This window comes from Xenia sp. Carnegie-2017, unplaced genomic scaffold, assembly GCF_021976095.1.
Source record: "Xenia sp. Carnegie-2017 unplaced genomic scaffold, XeniaSp_v1 HiC_scaffold_2, whole genome shotgun sequence".
Classification (NCBI taxonomy): Eukaryota; Metazoa; Cnidaria; class Anthozoa; order Malacalcyonacea; family Xeniidae; genus Xenia; species Xenia sp. Carnegie-2017.
In genome coordinates this window covers 3511679-3528174 of record NW_025813482.1, presented here as the reverse complement: position 1 = coordinate 3528174, position 16496 = coordinate 3511679, and the positions used below count along the sequence as shown (strand labels likewise).

General features: G+C 33.1%; 1 protein-coding gene across 1 annotated transcript; it reads right to left on the bottom strand.

The window, feature by feature from the left end:
- Positions 1–1882: 1882 nt before the first annotated feature.
- LOC124440376 lies at positions 1883–16024 on the bottom strand. The gene is made up of 23 exons (XM_046990763.1): positions 15986–16024; positions 15399–15471; positions 14461–14547; positions 13858–13989; positions 13365–13493; positions 13042–13243; positions 12341–12378; positions 12128–12238; positions 11472–11603; positions 10951–11058; positions 10218–10370; positions 9441–9527; positions 9182–9241; positions 8491–8613; positions 7964–8076; positions 6495–6694; positions 6190–6266; positions 4789–4956; positions 4455–4631; positions 3934–4157; positions 3191–3354; positions 2315–2436; positions 1883–2068 (listed from the first exon to the last, which is right to left on the bottom strand). The coding sequence occupies exons 6-23, from the start codon at positions 13112–13114 to the stop codon at positions 2000–2002; spliced, it is 2199 nt and encodes a 732-aa protein (XP_046846719.1). The 5' UTR covers positions 13115–13243; positions 13365–13493; positions 13858–13989; positions 14461–14547; positions 15399–15471; positions 15986–16024; the 3' UTR covers positions 1883–1999.
- Positions 16025–16496: the final 472 nt, after the last annotated feature.

Genomic DNA, 16496 nt, shown 5'->3' with positions numbered 1-16496 from the left:
TTGGTCTAGAGCTGAGTTTGCATTAGCCATTGCAAAGCACATCTGAGCTCAACCAATCAAATCAATCTAAACAATCAATATTCAAAGAGAATTTGCAAATCGATCATGAATACATTTTAGAGGAAAAATTAAAATGTCTGTCTTTTTTGCATTGTTGTTATTTTATAAAAGAAATAAATGATGTTTTCGTGTTCGCACTGGCTTATGCAAACCTTGGAGACGTTTGTGAGAACTCTCGAGCATATGCAACCCTCGACCTTCGGTCTCTGGCTTGCACTGATCTGCTCTCGAGTTCTCCCAAAGGTCTCCAAGGTTTGCATAAGATCGTGCAAACACAGTAAACATTCTAGTCCCATATAGAACTTGGATTGTGGTTTCAGGATTTCTCTGATCGAGCACCATTTTGACAGTAGAAATCAAGAAGAAAAAAAGATGAAAATTTTCCCGATACTCAGTTATTGCTCGCACCCACTGTATTTTTTGCACAGCGCTGATATACAAATGCTAGTTTCAATCTTTATCTTTCTGCATTTTAAAATGATATAACCGTTGATCATGTTGCTAACATTTTATATTAATACAGGTTTACAAATCAAAAAATGCAATGTACTTTTTACCTCTTTGGTTCATAACTGTTTGATCCGAAACCTATTCCTGTTAACACAATATCCACCATAAACTTTAAAGCCTGGTTCACACGAGTGAAATAAGGATAAGCACAAGCATAGACAAAAGATAAAACAAAGATAAGTAACGAATTATGAGACATAAGCATCGACATAAGCGCAAGCATAAGGAAAAAATTCAAGCATAAGCTAGGAGAAGAACAAAAGAAGAACAAAAAGAAGATTTAAAGAAAATCCCAATGTCTTTGTCTTTATAAACCTCTAGAGCAATAGAAACAAAAGTCTAGACGTTCGTGCTTATTTTACTCGTGTGAATCAGGCTTAAGGGTTTGTTCCATGTGCAATAGACAGTGGTCATGTTACTGCGGGTCATTTTCCTGTCAATGCACGCCATTCTCCTTCATAGTTTTGTAAAACAAATAAGTTGAAACTTGTAAAACAAATTTCTACCATTTATCTGTTTAGTTCAACAGACAGTGGCGTAACTGCTATGTGCTTAGTTTAGGCAAGCCCACGGGACCCCTGGCCTAAGGGGGGGTGGGGGGTGGGGTAAGATTGGAAGATTAATATTATACCATAGATTAAGAAAAGAAAAATTGCACAGCATAAACTTTCGAACTTACGAACAATCTAAAACTGCGAATTCGGACATTCTGTATTAATTTCTATTTAAAGTAACGTTTAAGCGTCGCAACTGATGCGTTCTTTCTTTACAGCTGATGCTATGATACAGAAATTATTATTTGTTCTGCTGGTTGAAGGCTTGTAGACTTGTTTTCGCGAAGCACTCACTGGAAACACTGGAAACCACTGGAAACCACCGAGTATTTAGTGCTTTCATTTTTCATAATTAAACTTCTTTTGGTCATTTTTGGTGATAAAACTTCTCTAAATTCCTTACTTGGGGAGCTTATTTTCCTTGAAATTTTCTTGAAATTTCATTGAATGATTTCGTAGAAACACATTTATTAATTCATTCAAAAGACACAAAATTGAAAAAAAAAACACAAAAAAATACTATTTTAATATCTAACCCTACCTCAGCATGAAATATAATTAACCCCCAAAAGCCGAAAATGAAAGTTTTTTTGTGGAACAAAGTTAATTGCTCCGTGACATTTCACAAGAACCATACACGGCCCAGAAATCTGTGGTGTGAACAGTTTTATATTTTGACAAGGGTGGCAACTCTCAACTCTCACACGTTTTAACTTTGCGAGTAATGTAACAATATGAAGGAAGATAAGAGCAAGTTGTATAATGTAATGACTTATTGACTATTGACTTTAATGACTATTTAAATAAACATTTTGTTACAATAGAATCGATGTTGCAAATATACAAAAATAATTTTACATTTACCACGGCTAAATTTATTGATGTTGGATGTGCATATATTCATGATCATAGTCACGTTTTAGTTCATTTATCTTGCTCGATATCTGAAAAAACACAAAAACAGTGTAAATTAAATTCAAGAAAATAATTCGCAGATGTTGCCACTATGCACTTTTTCTACAGCAGAGAAATCAGCATTTAATGTACACATACAACATCTCGAGCTTTTTATTCTTAACTATTGTCAGCGAAACAAAACGCCATGATTATACGCGCCAAAGGATTCCAAGTATAACATAATGGTTAGCCTACATACAGGCTGTAGCTACACTATAAAGAAGAAATTCTACCTTTCTAGCTGCCAAGACGTCATCACAACGGACAAGTGGACTTTCTCCGGGATTACGTGATGGTATTGACAACGTTTTTATTCCTTTCATTTTGCTGACAAGTTGAACATAATGTGTTTTATCTAAATACAAAATTCATCGATTTAATTCAACCGAATGAAAAACACTGTAATGGATAGAATAGGCTATAACACAAGTTTACATTCGTTGCCACACAATTCACGTGTTTATCCATGTACTAATGTTCTTTCAAACAAATGTAATCTGATTTTCTCAAACACAAGACCTCGTTATAAACCATATCTGTAGTTTTTCTATACGTAAGATTATTTTCAAAGTAACAAAACGACGATAAAAACCAACCAACTCTTGAAAAAATTTGCCACGTAACGAGCCACTTTAATACAACGCGTGGCCGTATGTACGTGCACAAAAATCTTTTTGAAACTCTTGCACCGCAACGCACAATGAGGGCGACAAAGTAACAAAGGGAAGTTCTCTGGTGAGAGTTTAATGCATTATATATGCGGCTGTGAGCGAAAGTTGTTAAATAAACCATTTCTGTGGCAGTGCAGATCTGAAACAATCAACAAACGAAACGGCAAACGCTATCGAAGTAATTCGCCACCTAAAGGGTAATAAAAATCCTGGAATGGCATCATCATCAAATTTGAAAGAGTTGGTTTACCTATCAGTTGCACAAAACGACAACCATAACAAATCATTCAATAGTTCAAAAACAAAAGGCTAGTTTTCCTCAAAGCAAATGATGTGTCAGAGACGAAAAATCCGATACACAATCAGAATACGAAATACTTCAGGGTAGAAAAAGAGACAACATTATATCTACACTGAAATTAAACATGTCGTATTTACCTTTAAAAATATACTGTGCCTTGTACAAAGTTTCATACTTGACGCAAAGTACTAAAGATTCGTGACACGGTCGTCCTTTCAAAAAGTAAACTTTACGATTTGACAACAACGCATTTAGTTTATTCTCAGCATCCGTCTTACGAACTTTCAAACAACATGAAAACCTAAAAATGCAATCATTTAGGTTAATATACCAATGACAAGTTATTTTGAGTAGTTATGAGTAGGGCGGGCTAGTATAAACAAATTTAACGACGCGGTTAGCATTGATAATATGGATAGATCACGATAATAAAACATTGCAAGTGGAAGCACGCTTAAGTGGAATTCACTTATTTTACGATACATTTTACGAATGCATGATAATAAGATAAGATTTTCATCGGAAGTGGAAACACGTTTAGCAACACAAGCATTTGTTCGTTGGGAAAGGTAAAATTGTTTTGTCACCAAAAACAATGTTAAAATTCTACATTCGTATTCTTTCCATTCTTGATAAGAGTCTTTAACACACAGCTATGTACGAGGTTTCAGTATTTTAATTTTTTTGGTGAATGAAAATAACTAAAACAACTTAACAAAGAATAACTGTTTCCGATGAACTAAAGTTATGAATGTTAAACCGGGGGAGACATCGTATTACTATGGTTATTTTATCGTGTTTTATCGCATCAAATGAGCTCAAAAAAAAAATAAAAATAAGCACTAGTCTCGCAATAAAATAGGCGTGATTATGTGCTTACACTTCTCCATGCTCGTTATCACCAATATTCTCCTTCAGCCGTCTGAGAAATTCCTGTCCTTTTATTTGACGCTTAACATTTTTTGGAATGAGTTCCAGTGGAATCCCTAACGTTGCTTCACCGTCACTACTTTCTGTATCCCAATTCATCCCATCAGGTTCATTATTAATTCCAGGTAAAATACTGCTATTCATCCACAGATAATCGTCATCAACGTTAAGAACCTAAAAATCATTCAATTTTAAGATCGTCGTTGAAGTGCTGAATAGTGAATGGTGACATCACATTCAAGAACTTCAGCTGATAACATGGTTGATACAGCGTTGCACTGGCATTGCTGATGTCATCAAGTCATTATGTAATCTCTGAAGTTGAATATTACGTCAAGTCAAGAAGCTCAATTGGTGGAGCATGCTATATTTGTATTGTTAAGGTCATCATATAATTTTCTACACCAATCATATCAACATTCACTGTAGAACTTCTTAAAAACAAAATCGATAAAGACAATAACAACACACCTCACTATCATCCTTAGACGTCGGTGAAACAAACACGTCATTTTCGGAGAGCTGACGTATCATAGCAACATCAAGATCGCTGGGATCAGAATGTCGTCTTTCATTACCGATGTGACTTTCTTTCGCATTTTGAGTAGATGAATTGAAACCAAACAAACCCGACCATGAACCAGCCAGCTATATAAACCACAAAACAATAATAAAAGCGACATGTTAAGGAAGACAGCTCCTCCTGTTGACAGACAATATTTATTTTCACGTTGAAATAAAGAAAAGTACAAAACATATTTCTATTACCATATTGCCGTAAATTGATGATTCTAAGCTAACTTACCTTACTGTATGAACTAGCAACGCCTGTCGTAACTTGTCGAAAGAATGTAACAAATTCTCCAGTCTCACGTAAAGTTTTAAATCCAGACATTATATCCTGCTTTAGACGAGATATATTACCAAGAAGATGCATAGAACCAAGAACACGAGCAGACTGACTACCAAATTCCTATGGAAAAATAGCAGTGTGAAGACCCGTTCAAACGATTTTTTCAGATCCTAAAAAACGGATCTTGTGAACATATATAAAGTGAGCTTCCGATAGTCGGATCTGTCAATCTAAAAATCGGAATGGATATAGAACTTGCTCTATTTTCATCCGACATGATCAAACGAAGCCGACTAGTCGAGTTACATATATTTGAAAAAGACTTGGAAACAGGAACAAAAACACGGATCCGACAAATCGGATCGTGTGAACGGGCCTTGAGATAATCATGGTTACGTATCATTGAAGAAAGTTTTCTCCGAGTAGAAATATATGTATTATTTTACAACAATAGCATCAGAAATTTTGTTATTTTAATTGTTGTGAAGCAAAGCACAAATATCAATGAAGGATAAGAAGTGAACACACAAATGTTCCTAAATCAACCTGAATCGACCTGAATCTTACATTTAAATTTGAAGCTATAAAAAATTGATTTAAATGTTCAAATCCCATGTAAATTACTTTGAGATGATATAAAATACAGAGCAATAACAACAGAATTCTTCAACACATGAGCGAAGAACAGGCAATCAGAATGAAGACTCCATCTGGTATCTACACTGATTCTATTGCAATAATTACAAATTTCACGCTCAAAACCTAAAAAACTGAATGCCATAATATTTTCTAAACTTTGACAAAAAATAAACCGTATTTAGTCAAATATGTGAGTATACTATTAAAAAGATTTTAAGGAAAGATATTTCGTATCAGATTTCTATCAATAAGAGTGACGTTTTATCATAACACAATCATCGTCAAACTACAAGTCATTTACACAGCTGAATCTCTGGACATTAGGGAATCTCTCACACAAAAAAGTTCTTAACCCCCCCCCCTACCACAACAACACCTACGAATGCTCTGTTTCATTTGAAGACTTTCTTATCTATCAACTTCTACAACTAAGACGACTTTCTGATTGACGAAAATATTCCTAATCGAATTTGAAACGCTCACTCGATATTCACTAAAGTTTAAAACCTATCAAACTTTCCTAAACATATTTTATTCCAGTAATGTCGTACCCTCCTCCTGTTCTATGGATGACTCCTGTCAACTGTTATTCGTTATAAATTATAATACGCATCCCTCCCTGGCAAATCAATGGCTGCAATTCCGCCGTTTCCGCGTCACCGTGTATATTAATTGTAATATTTTTATCAAAATTAAAGCAAAGATTCAACATACCTTTAGGTAGTGATTCTTTATATCATAAGATATATACTTATAGGATCCGTATTGTATATCTTTTCGAATGAATGCGTCTAAAAACCAAAAAAATGTTTAAAAACATTTGTTTGCTATTTGGAAGCACGCGGATGGACATTGCATCAACACATATCACGTGCGAATTTCACACGACACTCAAGAAAGTTCGGTTACTGCAAAACATAGAGAACTAAAAAAGAAATTGTCATGTATGCAGAGTTTAACCAAGAGGTTTATATTTTTGAGGCAGTGTTAAATGAAAAGCAATCAATGTGTGAGCTTACCAAATTGAAGGCATGCGTTTTCAATTTTCGGAGGTAGCTGATGAGGAATTCCCAGGTTATTTTTGATAATTTTAAGATCGACAGGAAGATCAGTCGCTGGTAGTAAAGTTAAAATTACTTCAACATCGCGTAACTCAAAATGATCAAAATGAAATCTTTTTGTTGAAGCACGCGACACACTTTTCTTCCTATCTTCTCCGCTGTTAATGGAAGAAATTTAAATTAGTTGACACTACTTAAGACGCTAACTTCCGTGGTAACAGACAAATAGCAGAGTTTAATAACTTCTGCATTGTGATGGCCGGCCAATGGCAGAATTCAATAACTTCTGCATTGTGATAGCCGACCAATGGCAGAGTTTAATATGGCTTCGCCTATTATAGTCTACAATAACCATTAACTAAACAGTGACTGTGTTTCCTCTCATAAATGATTTACTTGAATAGTTTTTGAGAAACCTCCTAACATAAAATTTTCTGTATGCATCAGGGATAACTGTTTGGGAATGAAATCCAGTGATCATAAATTGTGTCTTTATAACATTTATGGCAAATCTATAATCATTGAACGATTGATGATTTCAAAGATCACATTTATCACACGTTGACACCTGATGAGCAATCTGTCAAAATGCATCGTGTCTTTTAGCTTTAAAAACAGTTCTTTTAGAATTGTTTGGTTAGTGTTCTGGTTTTAAACAGTTCTTTTAGAATTATCGAGTTAGTTTTCTGGTTTTAAACAGTTCTTTTAGAATTATTGAGTTGGTGTTCTGGTTTTAAACAGTTCTTTTAGAATTATTGAGTTGGTGTTCTGGTTTTAAACAGTTCTTTTAGAATTATTGAGTTGGTGTTCTGGTTTTAAACAGTTCTTTTAGAATTATTGAGTTAGTGTTCTGGTTTTAAACAGTTCTTTTAGAATTATTGAGTTAGTGTTCTGGTTTTAAACAGTTCTTTTAGAATTATTGAGTTAGTGTTCTGGTTTTAAACAGTTCTTTTAAGAACAATTACGTTATTAGAACGATCATTTTTAAAAGTTATACGGGTAAAAAGAGATACATTTGCATTTATTTATGATGCGAGGTATATTACAGCAAAGATATCCTATGACAAAATCATATGTTTTATGTAACGAGTTCGGTCCTCACAGAAATGTTTAGAAATTTATTGAAATCTCAATAGTCGAAGCTTTATTCCTCAAAAACTACTCGAATAAAAAAAATAGTTGTAGAACATTAACTAACGATTTACGCTCTATTGGAAAAAGTAAAAGCTGGTGATAAAGGCATTTTAACAAGGACGTCAAAGGAGCTAAGGTAAATATTCGTTATATGCAAAAGCTCGTGGAATTTGCAACAGTACCAAGAATAATTAAGATAAAAGCGTGAGCATACATAAAGTATAAGTAGACAATTCCTAAACACCAGTGATAAAAATAATATTTTATGTATTATTTTAAGATTTTATAGCTACCTTCCCAAAAATACTTTTGGTATTTTTTTATGAAGGCCAAAGTCCTTTAAAACAGCTAAAAGAAGAGTCTCTCCAACCAAGACCGTAGTATCACAGCTTCCAAAAGAAAATTTCTGCAAAAAAATACATGGTGAATAATGATGGAACTAATTTTTGAAGTATGATGGATAACTGCATTTCGATGAATTTCTCTAATTTACTCAACAAAATCCCATCGTACTCAATAACTAAGTTATTGTGAAGCAAAGTGTTTGGCGCGTTTTAACTTGGTTCAGGTTATAATTCCATGTACTATCAAACCTTGTCGATCCTCCGTATATTGGTTCGAGATGAGATTAGAGATCTATTGCGCGTATTTAGAGAAAAAGGATTTATTACCTACAGGATCGCAACCATTTATTTTGAAAAAATCATTTCAAAATCATTGAAGTTCACCACATTGAATAGTGATCCGCCGACATTGAACGGTAACATTACAAACATGAGCCCGCAATGCACTGAGGTTGACAATTGACGATTATACTTACCTCGAAGGATAATTTATCAGCAGATGTTGAAATTTTCTCCAAAATGGAAATTGCCAAAGATGGTTTTTCCTCCGTCTCTCGAGTAGGATGAAAAAATGGAATGTTTTCAAAGCAGTTGTAACCCTTAAAGAAGAGAGGTTTAGATAAAGTGTTAGTCAAAAAATCTTACTTGAAAGGATTTAGAGCAATCTAAATGAACACAGGAATGAACAGTATATAGATAGTTTAATTGTCAAGGCCCTTTTTTTGGTGTGCACATATATACCACAGATTTTCTTAGTAAACAATCCTTGCTAAGTTGTCGATACAAATTCTTTAACAAAAGTAATTTTGCACTCCAACGAAAACTAAACTACAGATCCAAGGATAGTGCAATGTTTCAAAGATAAGAGGACAAACTCTAAAACTAAACGAACAACGACCAAGAACCAGGAATAATAGATTATTTTTGTATTGAATATATCAGTGTTAAGGCTTACGTAGTTAGAGATAAGTAATAAAACGCTTGCGTAAATGCGTTTTGTTGTCCAGGTGTTCATACAACACTTGTAACTAGTTTCATGAAAATTGTTAAGGCATTAAAATCAAAATTCTATATTGAATTTTCTTAAAACAAAATCACGTGATGTATACGCGAAGTGAACTATACGAAGTAAATACACAATATAATAAGTTACAGACCACAACGTACCTTCAAGTCTTCGATCTTAAAATCAATGCTCCTAGTTTTCTCATTTTGTGAGATTGAGAACTAAAACATAAAAACACAAGAACAGACATATCAAAACTAGAGACAAAGTTGAAAACTCCCGGCCTCGCACATTTCAAAAACATGCCCCCAAAAGGCAAACTTGCTGCGGAGAGTTTTAAAATAGAAGGCATCCATGTTAGAAAAAGGTAGAGTCAGCAAATGTTTAAATAAAGAATAAGAATCGAGAAAACATATTTACCTCAGGATAAATAATAACAACTTGTAGTAGATCTCGATCAAAGGCATTTTTTAATTCAATTGTTATCTCACAAATACTTGCGGTGATCTGCAAATAATAATGAAAGGATAAAATATATTTCAAAAATGTGCACAGTAAAAACAGTGGGGGGTCGAAGGTACCTGAAAATAAATAATAGCTACTCAATTTTAAATTCAAATTACACTCAAAAAAGCTATTGGTTTTTAATTTCTAAATAATATAATTTTGCCAACGAATTTGCCTCTAAAGTACTTAGAAATGTAAATACACGCTGAAATGTGCTTCAGTCATTTATTTAGAGGTAGTCTAAATCCGTCTCTGAGTTTGACCATAGCATGTTGTGCAGTTGTGTAAATGCTTCATCAAAATTGAGCTAGCAGATCCAGCATTTGTGAAAATAAATTATAAGTGCTTAATTTTATATTCAAAATACATTAAGAACTTAACTATTGGTCACGAATTTCTAAAGAATAAAATTTCACCAATCCAGTTGCCATTAAGGTAATGGTAAATGTAAATTTGTTTTGACGTACCCTAGATCCGTAGCAGTAATCAACCAATTTCTACATTACGTTATTTATATATAACTAGAAAATACGATCACATTCCCGTAAATTCAGAGTCGTCAACGTCATAGCGGTGAAAGTATTTCGTCCAATAGTAAATACATAATTAACATGATAACCTCCTTGTATAACACTACGTATTTTTTACCCTAAGAAATACTCTTAACAATTTATTACAAAGATTTCATACATCATATGCATTTTTCTTGGCAGTTTGAGGACGATCTGTGTCAATTTCATCTTGGTCAAACGAAGTTTCAGTTGACGAGGAATCAAGGAAACTGTTCGAATCATCATCTGACAACTCCCAGGAATTTCTTCTATTGCAATATAATTCATAAGCCTACAGTAAAAAAGGCTCTGGTATTAACATTTACTTTAAATAAAATCAAGCAATCTTATAATGAAGATTAAAGCCCAGCTTATTGTAATTAAATGAATGGCCACTATAGAAAAGAAAGATAAAGAAAGAATTTTATAAAAGTTTCGTTGCAACGCACGAAATATTCAGAATAATAAAATCAGATTACAAATATGAGAATGTATGAAGGCATTTGCAATGTGTGAGTAAACTTTGGCGAACTAATAGTTCGAGTTTGGAAGTAGATGGAGAAGAAGATACCTGGCTTGATTATTTCAAATTTTAAAACTGATCCCAAATAGAATCTTCCATTCCTCCGTCACTGTTCTACACATTCTGTGATTCGTTAATCTCTCCCCTTTTTCTACTTAATTTATTCATACATTATAAATACTGTCATTTATTTATGTTTCTAACCCAAAACGGATATTCAATATAATCATAATAAGCTGGGCTTTAATGTTCATAATAAGAATATGTTTCCCGCCTGGAAAATCTAAATCCACTGTCATAACATTGAACAAATAAAATTAAACAAAAAAAGAAATTATGCACATGTTACCTCAATAAAATTTTCAATAGTATGTACATATTTGGGTTTGATTTCAACAAGAATTCCCTCGTTAAAACGACCATTCCAATTACTAGTCTTCCTTGATATTTCTTCACCCTGTGCAAGAACGATTGTAAATAAACCATACATAAAATGTAATAGCTTATGTTTTGCAAATCCAGAGAATATTCGCAACAACATAAAATATCCAAAAGCGGCCAATAAAACTATGTTTGCATAAACAAAAGACTATCGTGGTTTAAGAAGTTCTTTTATAAAGGAAATTTCACATCAAGTAGTTCACATTTCTTACAAAACTGGAGTATGATATTTCTTTTTTGCATCACATAATTACATGTTAACATGAACTTCATTTCACGGTAAAATAATTAAGGTGTTTTTGCAGATTCTAACCATCATTCTGGAAATTGTCGATGAGCTGAACATGGTTTTCATCTCTTTTTCCCAGGGTTTAATTATTCTGTTAGAAACCATTATATATGTAGAGCTAGTATGAGTATGACATTTACCTCTATTTTTAAGACACAAGGATTGATCAATCCATCTGACTTTATTTTTGACCCAATAGCATATTCCTTCTCTCTCCCAATTAACACATCAACAAACGTCAATTCAAAGGGAACACTGATACTCCATTGAATCTAAATGATAAAATCCAAAGTAGAAATCTTGAAGTTATTAACATTAAATTACTATTATTTTAATTAAAAGATGATTAATTCAATTCAGTTTGAAGAGCTGAAAATGTAACACAGAGCTATAAATCTGAGCTTGCAGGAATCAAATGAGAGAATTGTTTGTCTAATCAAACACAAGTTGTATAAACTGGGTCCAAATGACATAGTTTACATTATGTCAGGATATGTTTGTCCCCTTAGATGCAAGTTGAAATTGGTCGATACCAAACCATACATCAGATTTTCGTTCATACAATCAAGTTCTTCGTCTTTCCATAAATGAAAACAAAATTTTATATGTTTGGTACAGTAAATAAACAAGGACTTCAGTAGCCGATTGTATGTATTGAGTTTTTTGTAAATCATTCACTATAGGTTGGTTAAATGTATAAATTGATTTGCATAATCGAACGCTTTACGCTGGATACTTCTATTCAATAAATTTTATATTTAAATATGAATTTTAAATAATTCTCTCATATACTTACTGTTTTATCGTATGGCGAACCAACACCAATAAAGGCCAGCGTTAGTTCAAAGTGTTTTGAACAATCAGGTGAAAATATCTTTACAGAAAAACTTTCGGCTTCATTGGTAACCTAAAGAGAGAAGTAAAGAATCTGCTAGACATATTTATACTACAAAAAACCACCATAATACCAATTCATGTTCATAATTTATTGGTTTCAAGCGCATCAAACCTCAAATTTCTCTTTCAATTCAACGTCCTCTTCGTTAACTAAAAAAGAAAAAGGAGTTAACAGCATAAAATCATAAATGTTATAACATTAAAGCGAACAAGCATCCAAACTAGAGCGTATACGATAGTATCCATGTGCTAACGCTCTCATTAAGATGTTTTTAAGATTTGTTTAGGCATATTTATTGCAGCTGTATGGCACGCACTTCTTACGAAAAGGCAAAATCTTTTTATTAAATACTTCAGTCTTGGCTGAAATAGTAAGAAACTAAGTCCGTTTTGATTGTTTAAATTGGGTAATGCAAACATTTTCTTCAAGTTTCTATTAGCACGCAAGAATGAAATTATATAAATTGAGAGTAACAATATACAAGGCGTTTATTAAACTATAACATGTACAATTAAACCAATTGTGATATTTCTGCCACTGTCCTTGACTTAGTGATGTCCCAGGTTTGAGGACCACATTTATGCCATGAATTTCGTACCTAACATTCTATTTGTTTTCCTTTCACGTTTTAAACTGGCTATACCGGTCACAATTTACTTTTAATTTATATAATTTATCAAGCGTGTATACAATGTAATTGAACAAAATTGTAACTGGACAAAATAGAGGGCGTTGACGGTTAAATCTATAAAAAAATATAGCTATGGCTTTTTGGGCATGTACTTTAGCTAGATTTAACAAAGATTTCATACCTTCATAGTCTTTTTCTTGGTTTTTCTTTCTTGCAACAGAATTTCTCAAATATTCATCTATATATCTTGTCATTAAATTCTTAAAACACCCTAACGCTACTGGGGTTATGCTAATTTCTGTATGTTTAAGACGACAATGAGAACTTTTTAATTTTCCATGCTCAAACTTGTATACTAAAATCAAGCCTTCACTTCGCCCAACCTTAAAGGAATGATTAATGACAAGTTAGAACCTTAGTAGTTCAGTACATTAAACAAGTAGCTACTTTCATGTTAGTTATAGTCAATAACTGAATGTCAATTAATGAAATGAGAAAACTCACTTTCTGCGCATTGATAAAATCAGCATTTCCATTAATAGTGGACGAGAAATTAGCTGAAGCATCATGAAAGAAAAGCACAACTTTTGCCACATTTGAATTATATTGTATAAGAGCATCGCCTCTTAGTGTCTTAAAGAATAAAAAAATCTTAAAGTTATATTACTTCTACGTATATTGTGCAGCCCATATACATGCATTAAAACTTTAAAATTCATGTTAGGTCGCTATTATAGCTAAGTTTTCCCCCTCGGTTTTACAAAGAGTAATGTTTATCTACATAACCTCCATCTCATTTTTCATTTTGATTTCTCAAAACTTGAATCTAATTTTATCACTTGGACACGCGTAACAAGAATAATAATTGGTGGCTAGGATTGAGGTGGGAAATGAAGAAAATGGCGAGTTCAAAAACAGGGTTAAACACCAAACACAAAGGTCTTAACTCAAACGTGGAAATTAAAATTAACAATATAGCAAAATGACTTTGACTTACAGAGAACTCAAACAAGGCGTCATCATCGTCTACGTTACCATGAACTGTGATACTGAGGTTTTTCAAAAAAAACCACAATGATGTTTTGTCCGTGAATTTATTGTCGAAGTCCTTTTCCCGACCTACGTTCAACTAAAACAAAATATAATTTCTAATACTGATCCATTCTTTCCATCGAGAAAACTTTCATAGAAATTATCTGTTTGTCATGGAAAACAACCAAGACCTTGATCTTTGTTTGTCAGAAAGTCGGTTGCGATGATAATGACTACATTTTTTAGTAACCCCAAACTAGTTAAATCTTCTCAATCAAATAGTCGTGACAAAACCTGGGGATTACTGCAGTTTAGAAGACACCTTAGACGCTGACCCAAACGCAATAATCCTAACCAAAAATGAGCCCGCGCTCACATATAAACACTTCGGATATCCACTAAACTGCAGTCCAGGCAAAACCTGCTATTTCGGACACACTACATTGCACATCAAGGGCTACGTAGGTGCAATTTACAAATCTGCAATAAATCATTATGAAAGCCACGAGAAACTCTCCGAAGCCTACATTTAAACTATAAATATGTTCATGATTTTGTGGACAATTACCAGTTCTGTTGGAGGATCAAAATAATAAAGATTTATGCCCAAAGAAACACAAGCTTTAATGATGGCATCATCCTTCACACTCTTTCCCTGCAAGTTAAAGATAGTTAATCAATTTTAGATTACAAACAAAACCTATTATAGCTGAGCTCATTAACTAAGACATTCTGGAATAAAAATGATGGCTGGTCAAAGGACAGTAACCATCCAAAATTTCTTGTTAACCGGGCACCGCTCCATACACATTTATATGTAGACCCTTCCATATGGCAGCCCAGAAATCTGTTTGCTTTTCTTTTACTTTTTACAATTGATTTATGTAAACATTTTCCTTGATTTTTCTTGATTTATAGTTGAGGACATTTCCCGCAAAGATCGTCAATAAATCATATTATACAGTGATGGTTTAGAATGGCTTTTGTCGACGAGGGTACTTTAGTTTGGATTAGATTTTTGGGGGCTACTTGTTGGTTTACCATCTCAGACTTTCTCTTGTTAAATTCTATTAACTTATTATCATAGGAGATTTTTGAAAGTGTGCTACGTTAAATGCCAGTGATTTTGCTCGATTGTTTGGTAAACTGAATTAATATTTTTTGGGAAAATTGGCCTCCCTCCCACAATCCATCCATCCAAGGCTGGGAGCCTTACACAATCTTCCACTTTAAATCCAATCCTGATATTGTAATGTAGAGAATAACAAATACATGAAGATTATTGCGCACATGACCCAAAGCCATGAATTGAAGTATTAAATCTTAAACTGGGAAAACACAATCTGGGAATTGGTAAAACCAGTCAAAATCATGTCATTTAAATGTACAAATATTTTGTTTGAATTCCTCTTTATACTATTTCCTCTCTAACATTTGATCACACCTCATCTCATGAAAATAGTTGACTTTAAAGTAGAAAATTTTCTATTCCTTAAAGAAACTAACCTCATCATTCGGGACAATTTTTAGATTAACAGATTCAAATGTAATGCCTTTGGCAGTGGACTGAAGTTGAAGTCTGTAAATGAGAAGAATTTAATAACTAACAGCAAGTGAAAAGAAGAAACAGTGAGTTGAAAATGTTAATAAAAGATAAAAACATAAATAGGTTAGGAAGAATACATGAAAACAGCTTCTCATCAAAATATATATATGTTATTTACTTGACTGTGAGGTCTGCACATAAAAATAGTTTCATGAGGTCTCAAAATTGGGTCGAGGCCAAAGACTGCGGGACACTTTTGAGGCTGTGTGAAAATATCTTTAAAGTATGGACGAACCACTTAAACAATAATGAACATTTTTACTTTTTAATTTTTTTATTATGAAGAAATTTGCCTTGTAAAATGGCCAATGTGGCTTGGTGTTGAATCGAAAGTTGGATTGTTTTCAAAAAATTTCACTTTGTCTGGATACTAAAATTCACTATCGCTATGATAACTATCATCTGAATACACCTTGCTTTCTAATGGAGTTTGATTTTTATTCATATGTTTTATAATCATTTGCTAACAGATTAAGTTTAGACATACCTAAACTCATGCCACAAGAACTCGAGAACTATTTCATCTATTTTCTATAAAAAGAATTTGAAAAGTCAAAATTAAATCAAGCCAAACTACTGGCAAAAAAATTGTGATGAATCAAGGAAATTGAGCAATCATCACCATCTTCTTAACTTACCACAACAAAATCTGCACTGACATACACTTTAACCCACGCAAACAGAAAAACCCAAAATCTTCTACTGTTATATTAGCATTTTCATCCGGGAGTGTTTTCTTCAATATAAGAGCCAATATCCATGACAAGAGTCTGTAACATAGATTTATCAACTTAATTAATCATGTATATATTTAATCAATACTTCGTTTGAGAAATAAAAAAATGAGCAACACAGTGACAATGCATGCAGCCATTATTTTTAAAGAAATATAGTCTTCTGATATTTCCAAGTTTAGCATAACTGCAGAATTAATGACATATTGAAATGATGCTAAATTGCTATCTTACCAACTATTATAGCCTGCAAAGATTTCAGTA